Genomic DNA, 27,739 nt, shown 5'->3' with positions numbered 1-27,739 from the left:
TGTGTTTGCAACAGCAACACCATCATCACTTATCCTTTGTATGGAGGCATCAATTGGACAGGATTCTTAACTGTCACTGGGTGGTAGACCTCCCTCGAGTGGAAAGTATTACAGATGGTATCCACATGGACATGTCATAATGCAGATCAGTGACTATTATTCGAGAAGCAGACATGATTCCTTCATTACGTGGCAGCCCATGGTGCCTGTGATAATTTTTTTTTTTATTCATTCATGGGATGTGGGCATCACTGGCCAGGCCAGCATTTATTGCCCATCCCTAATTGCCCTTGAGAATGTGATGGTGAGCTGCCTTCTTGAACCGCTGCAATCCATGTGGGGTAGGTACACCCACAGTGCTAGTGGTTAGATACAACTGAGTGGCTTGCTAGGCCATTTCAGAGGGCATGTAAGAGTCAACCACATTGCTGTGGGTCTGGAGTCACATGTCGGCCAGACCAGGTAAGGACAGCAGATTTCCTTCCCTAAAGGACATTAGTGAATCAGATGGGTTTTTACAACAATCGACAATGGTTTCATGGGTATCATTAGACTAGCTTTTTAATTCCATATTTATTAATTGAATTTAAATTCCACCTTCTGCTGTGGTGGGATTTGAACCCATGTCCCCAAAGCAATACCCTGGGTCTCTGGGTTACTAGTCCAGTGACAATATCACTACGCCACCGCCTCCCCAAATTGATGGAGAAGAAACACTAGGCGGATAGCCCCTAAGAGAACAGGGCTATCCTTTGCATCCATGGTTGCTGATCCGAATGAGAAAGTTCCTAATTGCAGAGGAGCACCTCAGCCTGCAAACCTCAACTTCAGTTTGCTGTCCCATGTCCACCACCTGAACCTGAGAGCTGTGTTGTACAGCTTTGAGGACAGAATTTGTGTACAATCTTGAAATAGTACCATGCAGAGGGTGTGGTAATTCCCAATTTAGATTTCTGCCATTTTTGATGGACCTCACAAGAAATGTGTTACCTTTGCCTACCTCCAAATATCAGGAAATGTCTTCCTTATTTGCAGTCAGATGCAAGGGACCTGGGTGACTTCATAGGCTCGATCAGCATCATTCCTCAATGCAGACTGCACTTGTGCTTTTAAAGGACAGTAATAATCAGCCTCAAATTGGGACACACCTCCTTTGCTGCACCTCCTGCAACAGGGCCTCTAAGTATTCAGCATTAAAGGGAGTAATTTTCTGTCCCCACCACAACATCCCTTTTAGTGGCTGGCAGTAGCCCTTTAAGGGCTATCTCCTTGAAAAAGTTTGTACTCCGCAACCAAGTGTACTACAGGCTAAGCTCACTCGGCAAGCTTTTCCTATGCCTGTGGTTTATTCAAATTGGGAGAAGGTCTCCCATTAAAAAATGGGGGCAATCTAGCATTCTGCATTACATGTGCAGGCAAGCCCATGCAGTGAGCCACTTCAACCCCTATTATTGAAAAAACAAGGCTAGCGTGAGGTGACAGGAGTTTATTTTGTATTTTTCATCACATATACCATTTCTAACAGTTTACACATTTCACTCCAGGACAATCTGTACAGTTGATGTGCAAAGTTTATTTTGGTTACGAAAGAAAATTTTCCCCTGTAATCAAATGGTTAACAAACGGCAAAGACTTGACGGAAAATATGAGACTCCAGCAGGATGAAGTTCTGTAAGTATTAAGCCACTGAGAGTCAGACAGTGGGCTGAATTTTGTGCGGACCTTGGGGACAGGGACGGCAACTGCAACAGAGGTTGGCGGGGGTGGCGACATAAAATCGGGATGAGAGACGTTGGACAGGAAATCCAATGTTGTGATGTCCCATCCCAATTTTGTCCATGGCAGCAAATGTGGAGGGTGGAGATCAGAGGGTGATGTGGCGGGCAGGCAATTAAGGGATTTAAGAGGCCTATTGACGGAGATTTCAATCGTGGTTTTAAATTTTATTAACGGCGCACAGGATTCAGCGGCTTCAGAGCCTTGCCTGCTTCAATGAGGTGACATGGAGGCGGGAGCTCATTGCTGGCTGCAAGGGGCGGCCATCGGGAGAGGCAGCATTGACTGCCAGGCAGGGTGGAGAACAGAAGGCATTGGGCATCATCTGAGGTGTGGTGGCAAAAGTTCTAGAACTGCGGGGGTACCATTCCAAGGGGGGCAACGGGCAAGTGGTGAGGTGACAAGTGGGGGAAAGGAAGGGGGCCGCTAGCAGGGAAGGACTTGTACTTAGGGAGAGGTCGCCTATCATGGGCCTCATTCATCCAGGCTTCGGGGACCCCATTGAAGCAGAGGTACAGCAGAGCGGGTGGGAGGACCAGGCACCTGCAGCAGCACCGCAATGACCTGTGAGGCCACAGGAGGGCCAGCAGCATCCTCCAGATGGTGGAGAAGGTGCAGAAGGGAAAGACAGGTGGCTCTCCCACACAGAAGGAGGTACTCTCCAGAAAGGATATACAGCCAAGACTCAACTACCTACAGATGTCTGAGAGGCAGTGCCAACTGAGACTCTGCCTCTCCAGGGAGGCCATCACTGACCTGTGCGCTATGACACAGGGTGAGCTGTGCCCCAGGGGAGTTGGTGGAAATCCAATGCCTGTGGTGCTGAAGGTCACCATGGCACTGAACTTCTACACCTCTGGATCATTCCAAAGATCCACTGGAGACGTGTGGGATCTCATAATCACCGGCCCATCGGTGCATCAAAGAGATCACCAAAGCCCTTTTCAGGAGAGCTGGCGACTATGTACTGTTTCTCATGGATCCCAACTCTCAAGCTGAGAGGTCAATCAGGTTCATGGCCATCACTGGATTCTCCCAGGTGCAGGGTGTCATCGATAGCACACTTGTGGCCATCAAGTCTCCTGAACACCAGCCAGTGGTCTTCATTAACAGGAAGGGCTTCCACTCTCTCAATGCACAGCTAGAGTGCGACCAGCACAAGCGGATCCTGCAGGTCTATGCAGGCTTCCTGGGAAGTTGGCACGATGCCCACATTTTGAGGCATTCCCAGGTGCCAGAACCTTTCCGGCCTCCCTCATGCCATCGGGGATGGAGCCTTGAAGACAAGGGCTACCCACTGAGGACATGGTTACTGAGGCCTATGAGGAACACACGCACAGACGCAGAGGACAGGCATAACTCCTACCAAGGGACAACACATGTGACCACAGAACAGGCCATTGGTCTACTGAAGATGAGATTCAGGTGCCTCGATCAGTCCAGTGGAGCCCTTCGGTATGCCCCAGCAAGGTTCTCTCATATCGTTGTGGTCTGCTGTGCATTGCACAACCTGGTGCCACAGAGGGGGGGAGGCATTGAACAATGAGGAACGCAAGGAGTGCGACACCTCCTTGGACTTTGAGAATGCAGAGGAGGATGCTGGTCAAGCATCTCCAGATGAAGGGCCACAGAGACAACAGGAGAGACGCCATGAGATATATGCAAGGAAGGCTTGCGATGTCCTTATACATTTGCATTTCCTTTGATCCTTACTGCCAGTTGTACACTGAGCAATAAAAACTTACCTTTAAGCAGCCCAGTTGTTGCCTGCTTTCTTTCAGGGAACAAATGCTTATTGATCAGTTGTGCAGCGCTGAGCTGGCTAGGCTCCAAACTGGACGCCTTGCAGCATGATCCCTTGGCTCAAGCCTCTTCACAAAGGCTGGGTTGATATGAAGGGCCAAAGGCCTTACGGAAGAGGTAGGAAGTCATCTTTGTTGGAAACAAAACTTTAATGACAGTGGCAGCAAATGCCATCTTTTCCATCTACAATAGACAATTACCCATGAAACCCCATGAATCTAGATGCTTTTCTTCATTCTTTTGCGTGTACTCCTATGAGGTGCTCCCCCTGTGATGTCGGCTGAGGTGCAGGCAGGTTGCTGACCTTGCTGCCCTTTGGCTAGGGATAAGAACATAACAACATAAGAAATAGGAGCAGGAGTAGACCATATTGTAAGGGGAGTAGATAGGCGGTTCTGTGGTCGAAAACGAGGCTCCCGAATGGTATGTTGCCTCCCAGGTGCACGGGTCAGGGACGTCTCAGATCGGCTGCAGAACATTCTAAAGGGGGAGGGTGAACAGCCAGTTGTCATTGTGCACATCGGCACTAATGATATAGGTAAAAAACGGGATGAGGTCCTACAAGCAGAGTTTAGGGAGTTAGGAGCCAAGTTAAAAAGTAGGACCTCAGAGGTAGTAATCTCAGGATTACTACCAGTGCCACGTGATAGTCAGAGTAAAAATGAAAGAATAGTCAGGATGAATGCGTGGCTTGAGAGATGGTGCAGGAAGGAGGGGTTCAGATTTTTGGGACATTGGGACCGGTTCTGTGGGAGGTGGGGCTATTACAAATTGGACGGTCTACACCTGGGCCGGACTGGAACCAATGTCCTTGGAGGTGCTTTTGCTAACGCTGTTGGGGAGGGTTTAAACTAATGTGGCAGGGGGATGGGAACCAATTGAGGTCAGTTGACAGTAAGGAGGTAGTAACAAAAGCCTGTAAGGAACTAGATAATGAAGTCAGTGTGACTAAGGGGAAGAGCAGGCAGGGAGCAGATGATGAATATAAAGGGACTGGTGGTCTGAGGTGCATTTGTTTTAATGCAAGAAGTGTAGTAGGTAAGGCAGATGAACTTAGGGCTTGGATTAGTACCTGGGAGTATGATGTTATTGCTATTACTGAGACTTGGTTGAGGGAAGGGCATGATTGGCAACTAAATATCCCAGGATATCGATGCTTCAGGCGGGATAGAGAGGGAGGTAAAAGGGGTGGAGGAGTTGCATTACTGGTCAAAGAGGATATCACAGCTGTGCTGAAGGAGGGCACTATGGAGGACTCGAGCAGTGAGACAATATGGACAGAACTCAGAAATAGGAAGGGTGCGGTAACAATGTTGGGGCTGTACTACAGGCCTCCCAACAGCGAGCGTGAGATAGAGGTACAAATATGTAAACAGATTATGGAAAGATGTAGGAGCAACAGGGTGGTGGTGATAGGAGATTTTAATTTTCCCAACATTGACTGGGATTCGCTTAGTGTTAGAGGTCCAGATGGAGCAGAATTTGTAAAGAGCATCCAGGAGGGTTTTCACGAGCAGTATGTAAATAGTCCAACTCGGGAAGGGGCCATACTGGACCTGGTGTTGGGGAATGAGCCCGGCCAGGTTGTTGAAGTTTCAGTAGGGGACTACTTTGGGAATAGTGATCACAATTCCGTAAGCTTTAAAATACTCATGGACAAAGACGAGAGTGGTCCTAAAGGAAGAGTGCTAAATTGGGGGAAGGCCAACTATACCAAAATTCGGCAGGAGCTGGGAAATGTAGATTGGGAGCAGCTGTTTGAAGGTAAATCCACATGTGATATGTGGGAGGCTTTTAAAGAGAGGTTGATTAGCGTGCAGGAGAGACATGTTCCTGTGAAAATGAGGGATAGAAATGGCAAGATTAGGGAACCATGGATGACAGGTGAAATTGTGAGACTAGCTAAGAGGAAAAGGGAAGCATACATAAGGTCTAGGCGGCTGATGAAAGACGAAGCTTTGAAAGAATATCGGGAATGTAGGACCAATCTGAAACGAGGAATTAAGAGGGCTAAAAGGGGTCATGAAATATCTTTAGCAAACAGGGTTAAGGAAAATCCCAAAGCCTTTTATTCATATATAAGGAGAAAGAGGGTAACTAGAGAAAGGATTGGCCCACTAAAGGACAAAGGAGGAATGTTATGCTTGGACTCAGAGAAAATGGGTGAGATTCGAAATGAGTACTTTGCATCGGTATTCACCGAGGAGAGGGACATGACGGATGTTGAGGTTAGGAACAGATGTTTGATTACTCTAGGTCAAGTCGGCATAAGGAGGGAGGAAGTGTTGGGTATTCTAAAGGGCATTAAGGTGGACAGGTCCCCAGGTCCGGATGGGATCTATCCCAGGTTACTGAGGGAAGCGAGAGAGGAAATAGCTGGGGCCTTAACAGATATCTTTGCAGCATCCTTAAACACGGGTGAGGTTCCGGAGGACTGGAGAATTGCTAATGTTGTCCCCTTGTTTAAGAAGGGTAGCAGGGATAATCCAGGTAATTATAGACCGGTGAGCCTGACGTCAGTGGTAGGGAAGCTGCTGGAGAAGATACTGAGGGATAGGATCTATTCCCATTTGGAAGAAAATGGGCTCATCAGTGATAGGCAACATGGTTTTGTGCAGGGAAGGTCATGTCTTACCAACTTAATAGAATTCTTTGAGGAAGTGACAAAGTTGATTGATGAGGGAAGGGCTGTCGATGTCATATACATGGACTTCAGTAAGGCGTTTGATAAGGTTCCCCATGGCAGGCTGATGGAGAAAGTGAAGGCGCTTGGGGTCCAAGGTGTACTAGCTAGATGGATAAAGAACTGGCTGGGCAACAGGAGACAGAGAGTAGCAGTAGAAGGGAGTTTCTCAAAATGGAGACGTGTGACCAGTGGTGTTCCACAGGGATCCGTGCTGGGACCACTGTTGTTTGTGATATACATTAATGATTTGGAGGAAAGTATAGGTGGACTGATTAGCAAGTTTGCAGACGACACTAAGATTGGTGGAGTAGCAGATAGTGAAGGGGACTGTCAGAGAATACAGCAGAATATAGATAGATTGGAGAGTTGGGCAGAGAAATGGCAGATGGAGTTCAATCAGGGCAAATGCGAGGTGATGCATTTTGGAAGATCCAATTCAAGAGTGAACTATCCAGTAAATGGAAAAGTCCTGGGGAAAATTGATGTCCAGAGAGATTTGGGTGTTCAGGTCCACTGTTCCCTGAAGGTGGCAAAACAGGTAAATAGAGTGGTCAAGAAGGCATACGGCATGCTTTCCTTCATCGGACGGGGCATTGAGTACAAGAGTTGGCAGGTCATGTTACAGTTGTATAGGACTTTGGTTCGGCCACATTTGGAATACTGCGTACAGTTCTGGTCGTCACATTATCAAAAGGATGTGGATGCTTTGGAGAGGGTGCAGAGGAGGTTCACCAGGATGCTGCCTGGTATGGAGGGCGCTAGCTATGAAGAGAGGTTGAGTAGATTAGGATTATTTTCATTAGAAAGACGGAGGTTGAGGGGGGACCTGATTGAGGTGTACAAAATCATGAGAGGTATAGACAGGGTGGATAGCAAGAGGCTTTTTCCCAGAGTGGGGGTTTCAATTACTAGAGGACACGAGTTCAAAGTGAAAGGGGAAAAGTTTAGGGGGGATATGCGTGGAAAGTTCTTTACGCAGAGGGTGGTGGGCACCTGGAACGCATTGCCAGCGGAGGTGGTAGATGCGGGCACGATGGAGTCTTTTAAGATGTATCTAGACAGATACATGAATGGGCAGGAAGAAAAGAGATACAGAACCTTAGAAAATAGGCGACATGTTTAGAGAGAGGATCTGGATCGGCGCAGGCTTGGAGGGCCGGAGGGCCTGTTCCTGTCCTGTAATTATCTTTGTTTATATGGCCTCTAGAATCTGCTATGCCATACAAATGATCACGGCTGATCTTGGGTTTCAACTCCATTTTCCCGCCCCCTCCCCATAGCCCCTGATTTCCTGAGAGACTTTCAGCCTTAAATATATTCAATGATGGAGCATTCATAACCTTCTGAGGTAAGAATTCCAAAGATTTAAAACCCTTTGAGTGAATAAATTTCTTCTCATCTCAGTCCTAAATGATTGGCCCCTTGTCCTGAAACTATGCCCCTTGTTCTAGATTCCCCAGCCAGGGGAAACAACCTCTCAGTATCTGTCAAGCCCCTTCATAATCTTGAATGTTTCAATAGAATCACCTCTCATTCCTCTAAACTTCAGAGAATATAGACCCAATTTACTCAGCCTCTCATCATAGGACAACCCCCTCATTCCAGGCACCAGTCTAGTGAACCTTCGTTGTACTGCCTCCAATACAAGTATATCCTTTCTTAAATATGGAGACCAAAACTGCACACAATACTTCAGGTGACCTTGGTGGTCGTCCTCTGGTTGCTTGAGGCCTAATGGGCTCCAGCATGTTGGGGTCCTCTTGCACAGAAGCAGTAGCACCTTCTGGCAGGATGGAGGCCCTGGTGTCATTGGCAGAGGGGCAGAGGAACTGCTGGCTGCACCAGGAGCACCCTGAGAGGAGTCCCCAGGGGGCAGTCACTCCTCCTCCCTTGCAAGGCACACTTTGCCTCCCTGCTAACCTGAGAGGGTGAAGGACCTGGTGGTGACTCCAGGTCCCCTATCATCCGCTCACCTTGCCACTGCTGTCTTGCGCCCATGGCCAAGAGGGTATGCAGGTCGGCACGAATATCCTGCATATACTGGGTGCTCTGCTGAATGTGGATCTCCATCAGAGCTGCCAATCTCTCAATGGAGGATACCACTCATGCACCAGTCAGAGATAGTGCAGCACTCAAGGCCTGGATAGACTCCTCCATTATCCGTGCTTGGGCATGCATTGCCTCTGGCATCTCTGCCAGATGTTGCCTGACCTCTCGCTGCAGCTGCAGCATTTCCCATCATGCCAGTGACATCAGAGGCACATCATGAGCCTGGGACTCAGCATGGGGCCTGGCCTCCCACAGCCATCCGCCTATCAGTGGCCTGGGCTGTCACAGCCTCTGTCAGCTGCTCGTGTGCGTCCGTGCTATGTTCACCAGATTGTGTGCCCAAATCTAAGCATGAACGCAAAGCCACCAATGTGTGAGTATCTATGCTGGTGGAGGGTGTGGGAGTATGAGGTGACAGTGCACCCTCTGAGGCTCCGTCCTTCCTTTCAGGAGTGGTAGGCTCTCCCACAGTCCCGGAGGCTGTTCCAGCAGGCACTGTGTGACTACATGGGAGAACAGAAACATTGAAGGGTCAAGGACCTCCCCTCCCGACATAGCACGCACTCCTACATTGGAAATCCCTGTAGGCACTGGATGTCTGATGATCAGCATGGCTCCATTGCTGCAGATGCACCCTTGTGCCCCTGTCTCACTGTCTTGGGAAAGTCCCCCTGTCTTTCCATCCTGTCTTCTTCTATCCTGTGGTCCAGCCAGCTCCATGGCCCCCTCCTCCTTTGGGGTCAGGACATGGTGAATTGGCAGCCCACCACTGGTCTTGGCCTGGTGTCTCCGATTGTGTGCAATCTCCTCTTGCAGACAGAGGGATGGAAGCTGTTGCTCCTTCAATGATAACAATCCCAAGACATAGGCTGGTGGTAGTCCAGCTGTTACTAATGGGTGCACATAGATGCCTCCTGCATCCAGCCCCTTTCCAGGGACCTCATGGGGGTCTGCACTGTTGGATGGCCTCCTTTCAGGGCCATTTCGCCATGCCTTAGGCAGTTTGTCTACAACCGCTGAACCTTTGCCCATATCTGGGTATGAACCCCCTCTCCACCCAATGCACCCTCCTGTTTTGCCAGATGTAAGACCCAAGACCTGAAGACATTAAGAGATACTCACTTTTATTGCCCGGACGAGGTCATTGTGCCACTTGCGGCACTGAATCCAGGTCGTTGGTGTAACCCCATGACTGCTGACCGCCTCTGTAATCTGCAGCCAGGCTTGTTTGGTCAGGCTCCCAGCTGTCCTCCCCCCATCCCTGGGAATAGTATATGCCACCTTTCCCTGGCAGCCTGTAGGAGCAGCTGGAGGGAGGCATCACTGAAGCGTGGGGCCACTCAGGATCGACTGTCGGCCATCATTCTGCAGCCTTTCAGCGCTCTGCCACTCTTATTGCTGCAGAGAGCAAAATTGAATGCAGGTCTGGCAGCCCTTTAAAGATGGCACCAGCACCTGCTGCAGTGTCAGCTGGCGCTGGCATTTCTACCTCCACCCCCACTATCGACCACATAATTGGTCGGTCCCAGTGCCTCATTGCCCTTAATTGGCTGGCTGCTCCTGGCTCTGGCATGGTGTGCACTCACTTTTGGTCCTGACAGCAGGACTGACGTCTTTCAAACACATTCCGACCCAGTGTGTTTTTATTATCTGTATCATAAGATAACTGGGTTAAAACTGCTAAGAAAATTGTTCTTAGCTCCCTCCATTCAGATTTAGCTCTTAAAAGTCCAAAGACTTTGTGAGACAAATTTGATAAAAGCCGATAATGGGTGAGGGGATTGCAATGCGTGATTAACCCATGCCTGTTCGTTGCGATGCAGGCAGCACAGAAACCTCATGCTGGGCAGGAAGACTATAAAGTAGGACAGTTGATGAGCAGTGACAGATGTTTAAGGAGATATTCAATTCCTCCCAACTAAAATATATTCCAGAGAGCAAGAAAGATGGTAAGAGGGGGAAAGAACATCCATGACAAAGCAAGGAAGTTAAGGATAACATAAAGACAAAAACTAAGGCATACCATATTGCAAAGGCCAGTGGCAGGCTGGAAGATTGGGAAACTTTTAAAGATCGACAAAGGGTTACTAAAAAAGTAATAAAAAGAGCAAAGGTAAATTATGAAAGAAAACTAGTGCAAAATATAAAAACGGATAGCAAAAACTTCTATAAGTATATAAAAGGGAAGAGAGTAGCTAAAGTAAATGTTGGTCCCTTGGAGGATGAGACGGGGGAGTTAATTGTGGGGAACACAGAAATGGCGGAGACGCTAAATCAGTATTTTGCCTCAGTTTTCACGGTGGAGGACACTAGTACCATCCCAATAGTAACAAGTAATGCAGAGGTTATGAAAAGGGAGGAACTTAGAACAATCATCACTAGGGAAAAAATACTGAGCAAACTATTGGGATTGAAGGCAGACAAGTGCCCAGGGCCTGATGGCCTACATCCTCTTAAAGGAAGTGGCAGCAGAGATAGTGGATCCATTGGTTATAATATTCCAAAATTCCCTGGATGTGGGAAAGGTTCCAGGGGATTGGAAAATTGCTAATATAATGCTTTTATTCAAAAAATGAGGGAGGCAGAAAGTAGGAAACTATAAACCAATTAGTTTAACATCTGTCGTTGGAAAATTGTTAGAATCCATTATTAAGGAAGTGATAACAGGACATTTAGAAAGTGAAAACACAATCCATCAGAGTCAGCATGGTTTTATGAAGGGTAAATTGTGTTTGACTAATTTGCTAGAGTTCTTCGACGATGTAACAAGTAAAGTAGGTAATGGGGATCCTGTAGATGTAGTATATCTGGACTTCCAGAAGGCATTTGATAAGGTGCCGCACAAAAAGTTAATACACAAGGTAAGATCACATGGGGTCAGGGGCAATTTATTAGCTTGGATAGAGGATTGGCTAACCAACAGAAAACAGAGAGTCGGGATAAATGGGTCCTTTTCTCGTTGGCAAGATGTAACTAGTGGGTTGCCACAGGGTTCGGTCCTCGGGCCCCAACTATTTTCAATCTATATTAATGACTTGGATGCAGGGATAGAAGGTGCTATAGCCAAATTTGCAGACAACACTAAAATAGGTGGGATAGTAAGTTGCAATAAAGAAATAAGAAATTTACAAATGGATATGGATAGGTTAGGTGGATGGGCCAAAATTTGGCAGATGAAGTTTAACGTGGATAAGTGTGAGGTTATCCATTTTGGTCAGAAGAATAGAAAGGCAAATTATTATATAAATGGAGAGAAACTTCAGAGTACTTCGGTGCAGAGTGATCTGGGTGTCCTTGTGCATGAATCGCAGAAAACTAGTATGCAGGTGCAACAGGAAATAAGGAAGGCAAATGGAATTTTGGCATTTATTGCTTAAGGAATAGAGTATAAAGGGGGGAAGTGTTGCTACAACTGTACAAGTCATTAGTGAGACCGCACCTGGAGCATTGTGTACAGTTTTGGTCCCCTTACTTGAGGAGGGATGTAGTTGCACTGGAAGCAGTTCAGAGGAGGTTCACTAGATTGATTCCAGAGATGAGAGGTTTGTCTCATGAAGAGGGATTGAGCAGTTTAAGCCTTTACTCTCTAGAGTTTAGAAGAATGAGAGGAGATCTAATTGAGATATATAAGATGATAAGGGGATTGACAAAGTAGACATAGAGAGAATGTTTTCTCTGGTGGGGAAATCTAGGTCATAGTTTTAGGATAAGGGGTAGCAGATTTAAAACAGAGATGAGGAGAAATTACTTCTCTCAAAGGGTCATGTGTCTGTGGAATTCACTACCCCAGAGTGTGGTGGATGCTGGGACATCGAGTAAATTTAAGGAGGAGATAGACAGATTTTAAATTAGTAATGGGTTGAAGGTTTATGGAGAACGGGCAGGAAAATGGAGTTGAGGTCAAGATGAGATCAGCCATGATGGTATTGAATGGCGGAGCAGGCTCGAGGGGCTGAATTGCCTACTCCTGCTCCTAGTTCTTATGTTCTTATGCAGCCTGCTCATTATAATGATAATAGCATGCAGCCCAGCATTGCTGAGTGGCTGCACACCAAAACAGGCAGCTGTGTGAGGCTAACACCATTTAGAGCTAGCCTACACTACTTAAAGCCAGCCTGGACCTCTTAAAGAGAAGATGCATTCTGGCTGCCGCAGACAGTGCAAATGTCGCAACAGGGCAGATATCAAGCTCGAAGTTTCTGATGCAGCACAGGAGGCCTAAATGCATGAGATGGACAGGAGAGAGGTCTTCTGCCTACAGGGGCCAGGAGACCCTCTAGACAGACACTGAGAAAGCAGTGCAAGTAGAGAGCCATCACTGTCAAAGTTAGCAGTCTATCCCTGAGGACCTGGATGAGTGCAGGAAGACGTGTAATGACCTCACACAAGTGGTCAAAGTCAGCGGATACAGCTTCAAATGCCATATCCTTAAAATGAGCCACTGGCCTCACACACTCCATTCACCAACATCCTCGCTACCCTGCCACTTCACTCACCTACCAACAATCTCTAACAAGCATGACTCATACCTAACATTCATAACTTCACCTCACCCTCATACACTTAACACTGCTGCAAGCCTCATGGCCACATCTCTTGACTTTCACACATTGTTCACACATTCACACGACTATACAACTATGACAACCACATCACCCAAACGCATTGCACCGTGTTTACTGATACACTTTCCTTGCAGGACAAGGGGTGCACAACCACAGGCAGCAACACATAACCAGTGGGAGATAGGCAGGGCTGCATGTCCTCACCCCCATGGAGGAAACAATGCTCACCATCATTGGAGTGGCCTCAACTGAGGCTGTGACCAGCGAAGGATTGAAACCATAGAAGATGACCGCAAGGTCCTACCTAATCGACCTTGTCACCTCCTACTTCCTCCTTATACCACAGTGTCTTATGATATACAAACTGCAGATGGTGTAACCGTGCACCTCTTGTTTTCCCCTGCTTCCCTCAGCCCAACCCTACCCTTGTACCTTTGTCATTTAGATGCCCAAGAATTACTACATGGTTAAGAACTGGCAAAGGTGCAAGAAGTGCACAAGAAGCAAGAAACTGATGATAAAGAAACACTGACACCGTGTGAGCTTTAAAGGGTAGCTTAAAGGCAGAACCTGCATGTGGTGAGTCACCGGGCATGACTGGCTTGCAGCAAGGGCAGGGGGAAAGGGTAGTGCAGGTGCCAGCACTACGGAGGGTGAGTTTGCACATGAGTTCTGCTGCAGAGGACTCAGATGCAGACTTTGAGGGGCAGTGTACAGAAAAAAGGCTGATATGGCATGCTCAATAAAATGCTTGGTGCAATGGATGGTTTGCTGGAAAGCCTCCTGTCTCTGTCAAGGAGTGTGAAAGAGTCTGGGATCAATTTGTCACCGGGCTTTGAGCAGAGCATGGAGCCCATTTTTTCCAGGTTGGAAGTGGTGGTCAACTCCATGATAGCACATGAGGAACTGACTCATGATGCAGCATTAGGGACAGTTGTACAATGGGAATTTTGAGTTGTGTTCAATGGAACCATAGTCAACTGAGGCAATCACAGGCAGCCAACCAAAAAGCAAATGTGTTGGTTGCCTCCTTCCTTCCACCTCCTCCTCCTCCTCTTTAGCGGTTCACCACACACCTGGCAGCAAGAGCTGTCTCCTCTTGATGCCCAGGTTGTGTAGGATACAGCAGCCCACAATGAATCCTGTAGACTTCACTAACTTTAACCATCTCTGCAAATCACCAAGCCGTTCTAAAAACTCAGGCTGAGCCAGTAGAAATCAATCAGCAAATAATCTGAGAGGGATTGATGATCCCTTTAATTATTGCTGGTGGTGGCAGGGTCCTTCCTGCTGCAGAATGCATGCCCAGCTGTGCGTGTTTGAGAGTGTTAGCTGGAGCAACAAGGTTGAAAATGGCAGCCCTGCCATCAAACTAGCCTGACATGCTGATTGATCTCACAATCTGCCTATTCTACATACTTCCATTGCATGGTCCTAACACCCACACCACTGACCTCCCTAAAAGGGTTTCCTGTGCAGACCACACCGCAAGTGTACATGTGAGCCATGGACGCCATTCTGAAACCAAAACGGCACTTGCAGCGCTGAAACCACGAGTGCTATGGGGCCAAAATTTGGGGCCCTCATCTTTTGGGCTATATGATATCCCTCAAATGTTGGGGTTACAGCAGTCTGGAATAGAACTTAGAACTGTTCACTTGAGTTAATGATGAAATCAGACTTATACTTTTTCCCACATTTGCTTCACTTTAGGTTAGTTTTTAAGTGTTTTGTTTATAAAATCATTTAACCACACTTAATAGAATAAATTATATTTTATTTCGGTGATGGAGGTACAGGCAAAGGGGCACAACTTCACCTCAGCACTTTATCGGACCTCCAGCTGAATTCAACGGCGACACGCAATTAACTGCCCACCATCAGTGATGCTGTCCCCTTTAAGGGACAAGTACCCGCCCCAAGAGCTGCCAGCCAATCAGAGGGGCAGCAGCTCAGTAGTCCCTGCAGTACCACTGGGAACGGTGGCCACTGCTGGTACTGCAGGAGGACCAAAGCAGCAGCCACGGAGGAGGCCCCAGAAGACAGGTGAGTGAGGTCCGTCTTGCTGGAGCCACTCAGGTAGGGGGTCTTACTGAGGATGGGGGGGTGGGGTGGCGGCAGTGTCTTTTAGCGGGGGGGGGGGGGCCTTTGTGCCACAGGGTGGCCAAGTAGGAGGGGCCCCCCAGCTTGCTAGGGGGCTGCAAGGTTTCACCTGGTGGTGGCTCCACGCAGCGGCAGGCCCCTCTGACGTTGGCTAAATGCCAGTAGAGACAAGAGGCAGCACTTAAGTGGCTCAATTGGCCTCCCAGTGGTCTTCCCATCCACCATGTTGCTCGCCATGGACTAAGTGCCATGGGGGCAGGACAACGTTGGGCACACCGCCCAACACCACCCCACACCATTTTCTCTGACACCTCCCAGCCCATCTCCAAGGGACAGATAAAATCCAGCACAATGGGCTGTCAGTATTGATCAGAGATTCAGGTGGGTAACTTGGAATGCATTTGACTTTAACAATTAGAATACTTGTTAATTGACAAAACATATAATTTTGATCAAGTCTATTCTTTTTTATATTTCAAGAGAAATTGAGGCCTAGGTTTTCCTCCCATTCATCACCTGTTTTATGGCGGAGTCTAAGTTCAGTGCTGACTCCAACTCCCTAATGCAGTTTCCCTCCAGCTCTGAACTTCAACTTTGTTACTAAAGAATCTTTTTCTGTTGCCTTTGGGGTCTTTTTCTATCTGCAGCTTGCTAATAGTTTCTACACTGCTCCTGGTACTATGGAAATTTTCTGGACCTTTAGCCATAAAGCACGTGATAAAATGATGTTTCCATTAGGGGGGTTTATCTGTATTTGGGTTTTGTGAAGGAGCAGCAGGCCCTTGTGGGCCTTCTTCTGTTTCTCTTTTGTCATATTGCAGTCAGTATCATTTCAACCAAAGAGTCTTCAAAGGTGAGGATTTGGTGCCCTGACGCACCATGAGCCATTGCAGTGGTCCAAATTCTTTAAAGCATAAATTGACTTCAATGCCCCTTACAGTTGCTGCATCCAGTTTAATGCTGCTACAGCAGCAAATGTTCCTCTCACTCTTCATCCAACCCTTCAGCCAAGAAGTGAATGCCCAACAGAAGATACTGGGAACCCAAGGTGAATTAGATGAGGTCACAAGAGGGTCACCAAGACTTAGTGCATTTTTAGTGGTAGATCTGTCCAGCAAAAAAATTTCATCCTCGAATTTCTAATTAATATATTTCTGTGTTTTTCAAATTGACAGTTCATTTATATTAGAATATTTGTCTTGTGTGTAGTATAAGTGCCACACAAATTTCCTGTAAGTTTCCATTATGCTATTTCTCTCACAATTACATTGCCAAATCATTTTACTTACCTCTGACCCAGTGCTCCAAGCATTGTTTCAAAAGTGGGTTAATTATTTACCCCTGACATTTCCTGGCTAGATCGCCAAGGTAGATGGCACTACCCTCCATATACCAGTTTTCACAAGGCGGACAAAATGGAGCTAAGGCCGAATACCACCTGGGTGCTTTTCCCTGTTCTCTGCTGTCACCCACCACCGCTGCTGCCCCAACGTGACCCTAAACCCTAACCTGCCCATTGCCGCTGCTGCTCTGACCCAACCTTCATGACCCCATGTCCTAACTTGGAGCCTGCGAACCTCAGACCCTGCAACCAAACCCTGACTTGCCCACCCACATCTTTAGAAGTCATATTCCAAGCCACAAGTGGGAATGGACTTAAAGTTATTCAAGTTTATCCTGTGTTTTTAAAAGTTCTCTCATCATTTTCAAGACGTTTTAAACAAGAACATCACGCCTGTTTCCAGGAATGGCTGAGGAATCAGCTTTTCACATTGTGCAGGGTTAGGGGTGGAGCAGAATTCCAAAAGCATTTCCAAAAGGTTACATAGTTCGATGTTGGTGAAACTATCTTTTCTAGCTTTCTGGGAAATGAAGGGGATTAATTCTCCTTCAGTCCTTTCCTCTTCCTCTCTCAACACCATCCTCACCCCTGCCCATTCCTTCCTCAGTTCCCTGCTCCATCTGTCCATCATGAATACTCATATGTCCCTTTCTCCTCCATCCCCTCTTGCTGCTTTTCGCCTGCCAAAATCTGTACCTTTTTCCTCAGTGCCAAGCCATCACTGAAGCGATCACTTATCATCACACTTTTCTCAATGGCATCGCAGACCTTTCCTCCACAGCACCCTTCCCCAGACCCCAAGACTATTGTTGCATTTTTGAGTTTTTACACGAGATACTTTCTTGGATTGATTGCCACCAGACACTCCCATAAGTGAATCTTGGATCTCTTACAATGTGGAGCATGTTTGACAAACCTTTGGAGTTTTTTGAGGATATTACTTGTAGCATAGATAAAGGAGAACCAGTAGATGTGGTGTATTTGGATTTTCAGAAACCTTTTGATAAGGTCCCACATATGAGGTCAGTAAACAAAATTACAGCACATGGAATTGAGGTAATATACTGGCATGGATTGAGAATTGGTTAACAGACAGAGAACAGAGACAAGGAATAAACAGGTCATTCTCAGGATGGCAGGCTGTTACTAGTGGGGTACCGTAGGATCAGTGCTGAGGCCACAGCTGTTTACAATCAATATCAATGATTTGGATGTGGGGACCAAATGTAATATTTCCAAGTTTGCTAATGACACAAAATTAGGTGGGAATGTAAATTGTGAGGAGGATGCAAAGAGGCTTCAAGAGGACTTGGACAGGTTAAGTGAATGGGCAAGAACATGGCAGATGGAATATAATGTGAATAAGTGTGAAGTTATCCACTTTGGTAGAAACAACAGAAAGACAGAATATTTCTTAAATGGTAAGAGGTTGAGAAGTGTTGATGTCCAAAAGGACCTGGGTGTCCTTGTTCATGAGTCACTAACAGCTACCATGCAGGTGCAGCAAGCAATTAGGAAGTCAAATGGTATGTTGAGCTTCATTGCAAGGCGTTTTGAGTGCAGGAGTAAAGAAGTCTTGCTGCAATTGTATAAAGCCTTGGTGAGACCGCAACTGGAGTATTGTGTGCAGTTTTGGTCTCCTCATCGAAGGGAGGATATATTTGTCATAGAGGGAGGGCAACAGAGGTTCACCAGACTAATCAATGCGATGGTGGGATTGTCTAATGAGGAGAGATTGCAGAAACTGGGCCTGTATTTTCTAGAGTTTCAAAGAATGAGAGGTGATCTCTTAGAAATGTACAAAATTCTTACAGGGCATGACAGGGTGGAGGTAGATAAGATGTTTCCCCTGGCTTGAGAGTCTAGAACCAGGGGGCATAGTCTCAGAATAAGGGATAGGCCATTTAAGACTGAGATGAGGAGGAATTTCTTCATTCAGAGAGTGGTGAATCTTTGGAATTCTCTACCCCAGATGGTTGTGGAAGCTCAATCATTGAGTATGTTCAAGACAGAAATCAATAGCTATCTGGATACTAATGACATCGATGGATATGGGGATCATGCGGGAAAGTGGTGTTGAAGTAGATGATCAGCCATGATCTAATTGAACAGCGGAGCAGGCCCGATGGGCTGAATGGCTTACTCATGTTCCTATGTTCTTATGTTCCTAACCTGTCCGATATTGAGGCAAACAATAGATCATAACATGGCATCCTTACTCTGTACACCAACCACTGGAATGCGAAATGTCCCACCATATGATTCTCTTCCCTTTGAATGCAGAACAAATATAAATTCTTATTTTAAAAAACCCAGACTCTGAACCAATGAATGATTTTATTTAACAGAAATTGGTGAATGAACACTCAATGAATCATAAACTTCAGTGATATGTTAATATATTTGTTGGAGTACAAGATTAGCAACCCGGAGGTCATGAAGTCAAATGTAACTATGACTAGCTACAAAATTGCATTCAAACAATTTATTAACTTGTGGGCTGGCATCCATCAAAAAAAAAATTACCAAGTAAAGCTGTCATATTGTTGTAAAACAGTACTGGTTCATTAATGCCCCTCAGGGAAGGTAACCTGCCAACCCCACCTACCCAGTCTGGCCTATGTGTGACTCCAATTCTGCACTATGCCATTGACTCTTAATGCCCTCTGAAGTGGCTTAGTTAAGCCATTCAGTTGTGAAACACCTTCTCAGAGCAATATTGGGTGAGTAATAAATACAACCCTGGCAGAAATTCTCAAATCCCGAGGACTATTACAAAATGCTACCTTCTTTAATATATGATAATAAAAATGTCGCTCACTCTCTCTCTAAACATAGGTTTCAAACATAAGCTCACTTTTTATGCTACGGAGCAATTCATAGCTTCTGAACTGATCCAGCTCTTTCACAAAAACAAGAAATGCTGGAATCACTCAGCAGGTCTGGCAGCATCTGTGGAAAGAGAAGCAGAGTTAACGTTTCGGGTCAGTGACCCTTCTTCGGAACTGACAAATATTAGAAAAGTCACAGATTATAAGCAAGTGAGGTGGGGGTGGGGCAAGAGATAACAAAGGAGAAGGTGCAGATTGGACCAGGCCACATAGCTGACCTTGGCACAAAACTTAAAGTACTAGGCTCTTGGGGTGCAGGCTGGGCTGCTGACACCGACCCCACTGATAACACAGACTTCTCACAGAAATACAATACCTTCCTTTTTAAAGTATATAGAAACAGAATGGCAATAGATGACTGCATCTCTCATAATAACATTAGATTAACATTCACCCGTCAGTATTGAATGAATAGCTAATCTTTGATAATGATAAGGAAGTCTGTGATCAAAAACAATTTTTGGCTGAAATTTTAACGCACTCAAAACCCATTCCCTTGTACAGCGTAAAAATTGGGCCCAAATGGTTCTGGCTATTTTTACAACTTTATACCTTAGGCACTCATTGTGCTTGCATTCGAAAATCAAAATCTCTGCAATTAATCTGTCTATTCTCAAAGTTTATAGTTTTTTTCACTGAGGAATACCTGGCATTCCTGTGTGATTTAAACCCCTTATGTGCTGATTCTAGCCATAAAGAATCCAAAACAGATATGTATTTTTTTGTCACAACCACCCTCCTATCACTGCCTTCCTGATTTCTTCTTCCTATGCTCCTACATCTTGGGATATTTCTTCCATTCTTATCAATCCAATGCCAATAATCCCAAACCTATCACTACCATCCCAATACTCCCAACCACATCTTTCCACCAGTACCAAACTCTGACAGCCCTATCCAGTGCTTGCAAACCTCAGGACCATGCAAAGGTTTGCCCCAACAATCCCAAACCCAAACACTCCCCACTCCCACCATACTCCTGTACCCAAATCCCAGTGATCACATATCCTCTTAGAAAACATCTTCTAGTTCTTTCAGGCATTGCAACCCCCATGGTATACCACCCATAATCCTGCTCACAATATTTCCAGACCCCAGGACCATCCTCCCAATATCATCAATCTATATGGCCACAGTCTGAGCCCAGTACTATTACATGTAGTTCCTGCAGCCTTTCTTGACCTACCTCCAGCCTTTGTACTTTATCATGGTTTTCAAGCCTGAAAATATCATTAACATTCCTATAATATGCATTTTTAAAAATGACTTATTCAGTTACTGCCAACCTATTAAAATGCTGGTGCATGTTTTCCTTTTATTGTGTTTGGACATATTGGATTAAATACTTAAACAATTGGACACACAATCAGGCAAACTCCATTACCGGCATGTAATCTTCCTTGTCTGATCTTCACTTTGTTGCGGCCAAGTGATATGATGCTTTAAAAACAAAAACAGGAAAACCTGCTCCATTGTGTGTTACAGGTAACAAAACCACATATCCTCTCAACTTACTGTGAGCAAGGCTGCAGATCTTATTTAAAATTGATTGGAATTGAAATTGCACTGTGCATTATTACTAATGAGCATACAATGCATTCATATATTTTCCTGTGCATGCTGCTTCAACAAAGGTGTTAAACCATTTAAAATGATGGGTTGGTAAAATAGTTGCTAAAGCAATTTCACACGATATTGTATAGTGCGATATCAGCATAATTTGTTAAAGCTAATTATCCCTCTTCAGATTACAGAATATTTGCATAAAAATCAAGATAAAAAAAGCTCCACTTAACAGTGTAATTGTTTTTGTCATATTGGGGAAACATTTCATGTACCTTTTCTCTTTAAGTAAATTAAACTTATTCTTACTTATCGTCTTTAGGGAGACAAAAACAATCGAAAGATATATATTAATTCGGAAAGCAAACCTGAGTACAGTTACTAAAGAAGACTTTAGTACCAACTTCACATGCTTCTCCCAGAATTCCCAGGGGAATTCATCTGGTGTGCTCAGACTCAAAGAGAAAGGTAAGAATCTAACAGACAGTGAATACTTCCAGTGACATGCTTCAGAAAACTACAAAATAAGCATTTGCTATAGTCTCAGAGAAATCCTTTCTTACTGAAATATGACAAGGCAAGGTAGGGTGCAGGTTTACAACACATTTATCCTGACCTAAGTCTAAAGTTAGTTAAATTCATTGGAGGAAAGTCATACCACTGCATACACCCATGATGCATGTGCTCTGTAAAGTGAGATTTGGGGAGACAATTGGATCTGACTGCTCTATGCAGACATTAGCAGGGCACTTTTAATCAACAGGTGGGAACAAGAAAGCTTTCCTATTAAATCTGGAGTCAGGCAAAGTTGTCCTCTTCTTTTCTGTTTTGTTCGTCTTTTGTATTGAGTCTTTTGCTGAGTCCATCAGGAAAGATACAGGCATAAGAGGAGTGATCATAGAATCATAGAATGGTTATAGCACAGAAGGAAGCCACTCAGCCTGTTGTGTCTGTGCTGGCTCTCTGCAAGATCAACTCACCTAATCCCAGTTCCCTGCTTTTTCCCCATAGCCCTGCAAGTTTTTTTTCTCTTCAGATAATTATCCAGTTGAATGTACTTCCACCACACTCTCAGGCAGTGCATTCAGATCCTAACCACTCACTGCATAAAAAAGCTTTTCCTCGTGTCACTGTACTGATGATTCCAGGCAGTGGAGGCACTCAGATCTCTGTACATGGATGATATCGCCATCTTCTCAGATCGGCTTTTGGTCCACAGATTGATGAGCATCTGTAACCGGTTCAAACTGGTCTCTGAACCCAGAGTAAATTGCAGGAAAAGCAAGGCCATGTTCTTTGGGAACTGGGCCAACTGATCCTTTGTTCCCTTCCCCGTCGGACCAGATTACCTGAAGGTGCTGGGAATATGGTCCGGAGGGGCTGGGATGTGCACCAAGAACTGGGAGGAGCATGCAGCCAAAGTAAAACAGAAACTGGGCATGCAGGAGCAATGCTCTCTCTCGATTGCAGGTAAGAACCTGGACAACAGGCGTGAGGTGCTTTTGGTGTTGCTCTACATGGAACAGGTCTGACCCACACCCTGTTCCTGTGCCACAGCAGCCACCTGAGCCATCTTCCATTTTACCTGGAGAATTAAAATGGACAATGCCCGCAAGGACATGATGTAGAAATCTCCAGATAAAATGGGGAAAAGCTTACCCAACGTTGTTCTCATCCTGATGGCCACCTTTTGTGTGTGGCTGAGTCAGGCTGTGCAGAGAGCACACAAACACCAAGTGTCACTACATGCAGAGGTTCTATCTGCTCCGGGGGTTATGAAAGATAAGTCTGGTCACATTGCCACGGAATGTTTGCCAGATTTTCAAGGGATTCAAACTTGATACCAGTGGGTTACAGCAAACCTTTTATTGGCACACAGCAAAGTTTAACACATTACAGTGTCTGTGCAATAATTTACATTCCCAAACAGTTCATATATCACCTGCTAGGTTACTGGACAGAGTAAAATCTGTAGTCTACTTCTTTAGCTAAGTAGGCATTGGGCTCCAGCCAGCATTAACATCCGCCTATACAAGCTTCACCTTGTCTTCTACTCCTGTCTTGGCTATCAAAATCCCTCTTCTTTTGTGTACAAAAGTGCTGGTCCTCTGTCTCAATAGGCTGAATTTTCCCAGGGGTGTCGGGGACCATATGTGGATCCCAAGTCTGCACTTGTTGTCAAGGTGCTTTCCAGTGTGACTTCACATGAGGCGGGCTCCTTATTGCTGTCCAATGAAGAATGATGGGGGGGAGATTCCTGAGGTGGGAGGCCCAATGAGAGGGCCTGCATCACTGATCAGGTGGTAGTCCCACCAGGAGAGTTGGGTGCTGCTGAGGCACCTCAAAATGGAGGTGCTCTTGGAAAGCTGCTGAAAATTTAAAATTAAAGAAGGCCCACAGTTATCAGTGTGGAAGGTTGCTGCCGGTCTCCAGACTCAGCAAGGAGGCCGGTCTGAAGCTGGGAAAATGCTGTTGGCATCTGAAAATGGTCCCTGTGTAGGCCTAATTGCAGGCCGCCTCCATGAAGTGCGCTGCCGATTCCTACAGCAGCCCGCACCTGGGAAACTCACATGGAGGTGGAACAGCATCAAGGAGTCGTCCCGATGGGGATTTCCACTTATTTCCCAGTTCCTCGCCTCCAAACCTGTTTACCTGGGGCCAGGAAAATTTTGGCCAGCAAGACCAATCATTTTTGTCCACACCAGCAGAAACTCTTGTTTTCCTACTTACCCAGCAAGTTTAAACATCTTGAGCAAGGAACGGTCCACAACTGAGTGTTGCAGACTGGCACATTCCAAGGTCCAGGGCTACGTGCTGAGGCTTGCCCTAAAGCTGGATGCAGCTGCTGCAAAGGCTCAATGGGGAAAGCCCACTGTTTAGTACCCTCCTGCCATTGTACACTGAGGGACTGGAAACCAGGTTAAAACCTCTCAGGCTATATACATCAGGAAATGTTTAATGTAATGTAGATGTAAGGAAGATAGAAAGACTTTCATTTATTTAGCGCCTTTCACAACCAGGTAACACCCCAAAGTGTTTTACAGCCAAGGAAATATTTTTTGAAGTGTAGCCACTGTTGTAATACAGGAGAGGTAGTAGCCAATTTGCACACAGCAAGCTCCTACAAACAGTAATATGATAATAACCAGGTAATTAGTTTTGTGATGTTGATTGAGGGATAAATATCAGCCAGGGAGAACTCCCCTGCTCTTCTTTGAAATACTGCCGTGGGGTTTTTTTTATATTCACCTGAGAGGACAAGCACGGCCTCAGTTCAATGTCTCAGCTGAAAGACAGCACCTCCAACAGTTCAGCACTCCCTAAGTACTACACTGAAGTGTCATCTTAGATTATTGTACTTGTAACTTGTAACCTGCTGACTCAGAGATGAAGAGTGCTGCCAACTGACCCACAGCTGACACTATGGGTAGCTGTAGCTGTAGATGCAATCTGCATTGTAAGTGGAATGAAGCACCCTCAAGTACCATATACTGAATTTAACCTAACATCATTCAGAAAGTGTGGTGCCCAGACCTGGACACAATACTCCAGTTAAGGCCGAACCAGTATTTTATACAAGTTTATCATTACTTTCTTGTTTTTGTACTCTATGCCCCTATTTATATAGCCCAGGATCCTGTATGCTTTATTAAACTTCCCTGCCATCATGCTCCCAAGTCCCTCTGCTCCTGCACCACCTTTAGAATTGTACCTTTTATTTTATATTGCCTCTCCTCGTTCTTCCTACCAAACTGAATCAATTCACAGTTCTCCACATTAAATTTCATCTACCACTTGTCTGCCCATTCCACCTGCTATCCTCCTCACAGTTCACAATACTTCCAAGTTTTGTGTCACCTGCAAAATTTTGAAATTGTGTCCTGTACACCCAAGTCTAGGAAGGGCAGGGGTCCTAACACTGACTCCTGGAGCGCTCTACTATATACTATATACCTTTCTCCTGTCTGAAAAAGAACTGCTCACCACTACTCTCTGTTTCCTGTTACTCAGCCAATTTTTTATCCATGCTGCTACTGTCCCTTTTATTTCATGGGCTCTAACTTTGCTGACAAGCACTTTATCAGATGCCTTTTGAAGTCCATGTACACCATATCAACTGCATTATCTTCATCAACCCTTTCTGTTACCTCATCAAAAAACTCAAGCAAGTTAGCCAAACATGATTTTCCCTCAACAAATCCATGCTGGCTTTCCTTAATTAATGCACATTTGTCCAAGTGATTTATCATTTCTAAAAGCTTTCCTACCATGGAGGTTAAACTGACTGGCCTGTAGTTAGTTGGATTATCCTTACACCCTTTTTTGAACAAGGGAATAACACTTGCAATTCTCGGGTCCTCTGGCACCACTGCATATCTAAGGAGGATTGGAAGGTTATGGCCAGTGCCTCCGCAATTTCCACCCTTACTTCCCACTGTGTCCTTGGATGCATCTCAGACGGTCCTGGTTACTTATCTACTTTAAGTACAGTCAGCCTATCTAGTACCTCCTCTTTCATCAATTTTTAGCCCATCCAGTGTCTCAACTACCTCCTCTTTTATTATGACTTGTGCAGCAATTTCTTCCTCGGTAAAGTCAGATGCAAAGTATTGATTTAGTATCTCAGTCATGCCCCCTCTTTCCATGTGCAAATCCTCTTTTAGGTGCCTAAGGGGAGGCAGTGGCATAGTGGTAATGTCACTGGGCTAGTGATACAGAGGCCCAGTCTAGTGCACTGGGGACATGGGTTCAAGTCCCACCATGGCAGATGGTGAAATTTGAATTCAATTAATCAATCTGGAATTAAAAAGCTAGTTGAATGGTTACTGTGAAACCATTGTTGATTGTTGTACAAACCCATCTGGTTCACTAATGCTGCCAGTCTCTTCTCATATTCTCTCTTTGCTGCTCTTATTTGTTATTTCACTTCCCCTCTGAACCTTCTATATTCAGGCTGGTTCTCAATTGTATTATCCACCTGACATCTGTCATATGCACCCTTTTTCAGCTTCATCTTACCCTCTGTCTCTTTCATCATCCAAGGAGCTCTGGATTTGTTTGCCCTACCTTTCCCTCGCATGGAATCTACCTTGACTGTACCCAAACTATATCCTTTTTAAAAGCAGCCCTTTATTCCGTTAGTGTTTTGCTTGCCAATCTTTGATTCTAATTAACCAGAGCCAGATCCGTTCTCCCTCCATTGAAGTTGGCCCTCCACCAATTAATTATTTTCACTCTGGATTGCTCCTTGTACTTTTCCATAGACAATGTAAACTTTATGATACTATGATCACTGTCTTCTAAGTGTTTCCCTACTGACACTTGAACCACTTGACCCACCTCATTCCCCAGAACCAGATCCAGCAATGCCTCCTTCCTCATTGGACTGAAAACATACTGATGTAGAAAATTCTCTTGAACACACTGCAGAACCTCAACCTCCTCTCTGCCCTTTGCACTATTACTATTGCAGTCTATATTAGGATAATTAAAGCCCCCCACCCATTATAACTACTTTATAATTCTTGCACCTCTCGGTAATTTCCTATAGAAAACAGCCAGCAATGTAATGGTACCTCTATTGTTTCTTACCTCGAACCAAATAGATTCTGTCCTTGACCCTTCTTTTACTTCAGCACTATACTGTTCTTCTTGAACAATACTGCTACCCTTCCTCCTTTCTTTCCTTCCCTAACTTTCCTGAATACCTTGTATCCAGAAATATTTAGTACCACATCCTGTCTTTTTTTTGAGCAGGTCTCTGTTATCACTACAACATCACATTTCCAAATGCCCATTGCGTCTGGAGCTCACCAATCCTTTTTACCACACTCCGTGCATTCACATACATCTAGCGAATGCAAATTCCCGGAGTCAAGCGATAGCCTCCTCATTTGCTGAGTTTAAGGTGATTAGTCTGCCACTTAGTCTGTAGAGGGGACACTCCCTGGTAATGTGAACATTGTTTGTGTCTTTCCACAAATGCATAAGGGGTTTGTACTGAGGCCCCAGCAGTGGAGGTTGGCAGCGCAGGGGCCCTGGTTTGTTCTGAAACTGTTAAGCAAGGACCACTCTCACCATGCCAGTTCAAAGCTTGCCATTTGACAGATGGAGATTGTCACAAGGAACTTGTTAGTGACTTCCCGTGTTTCCCATTCCTTGATCCAAATGATATCTGCTGGTAGCTCATGCTCTGGAAGGTTGCTCCATATGGGGTGCCAAGATAGAAGGCGGGCAGTAGGTGGATTGAACATGCCATTATGTCAACATGCCACATGCACAGTAAACCTAACTTAGACCTTATTACATTCCGTCTCACTCTGACACCCTCCCCCTCCCCCCCAATACGTCACTATTTCCTATTCTAATGCTATCTATCTCTCAATTCCCTGTGCACCTCAATTTTCCTCATTAATTTTATCACCTGGTTCCCACACCCCTGCCAAGTTAGTTTAAACCCTCCCCAATAGCACTAGCAAATCATCCTGCAAGGTCATTTGTCCTGGTTCTGTCCAGGTGCAACCAGTCTAGCCTGTACAGGTCCCATTTCCCCCAGAACCAGTCCCAATGTCCCAGGAATCTCAAGCCATCCCTCCTGTACCATCTCTGCAGCACGCCTTCATCGGTTCTATCCTCCTATTTCTATATTCACTTGCGCATGGTCGTTGAAGTAATCTGGAGATTACTACTTTTGAGGTCCTGCTTGCTAGTTCTTTCCTAGTTCCCTAAACTCTACCTTCAGGATCTCATCCCTCTTCCTACCTATATTTTTGGTACCAATGTGGACCATGACCACAGGATGATCACCCTCCCACCTCAGACTGTTTTGCAGCTGCTCAGTGACATCCCTGACCCTTGCACCAGAGAGGCAACATACCATCCTGGATTCACATCTGTGGCCACAGAAATGCCTGTCTGTTCCCCTAACTATTGAATCCCTTATCTCACTATTGCTTTTCCA

At 45.5% G+C, this 27,739-nt stretch overlaps 1 protein-coding gene across 2 annotated transcripts in view; it reads left to right on the top strand.

The window, feature by feature from the left end:
• The window catches only part of LOC137371363 (interleukin-18 receptor accessory protein-like), a 74,312-nt gene that overhangs the window by 26,783 nt on the left and 19,790 nt on the right, over positions 1-27,739 (top strand). For both annotated transcript variants that reach the window (XM_068033832.1, XM_068033831.1), the window contains exons 7-8: positions 1,545-1,671; positions 21,101-21,246. In XM_068033832.1, the coding sequence (XP_067889933.1) occupies positions 1,545-1,671; positions 21,101-21,246 (273 nt within the window). The remainder of the gene's footprint in view (positions 1-1,544; positions 1,672-21,100; positions 21,247-27,739) is intronic.

This window comes from Heterodontus francisci, chromosome 6 (genome assembly GCF_036365525.1).
Source record: "Heterodontus francisci isolate sHetFra1 chromosome 6, sHetFra1.hap1, whole genome shotgun sequence".
Lineage (NCBI taxonomy): Eukaryota > Metazoa > Chordata > Chondrichthyes > Heterodontiformes > Heterodontidae > Heterodontus > Heterodontus francisci.
The sequence above is the reverse complement of the archived record's forward strand: the minus strand, read 5'-3'. Positions and strand labels throughout refer to the sequence as shown.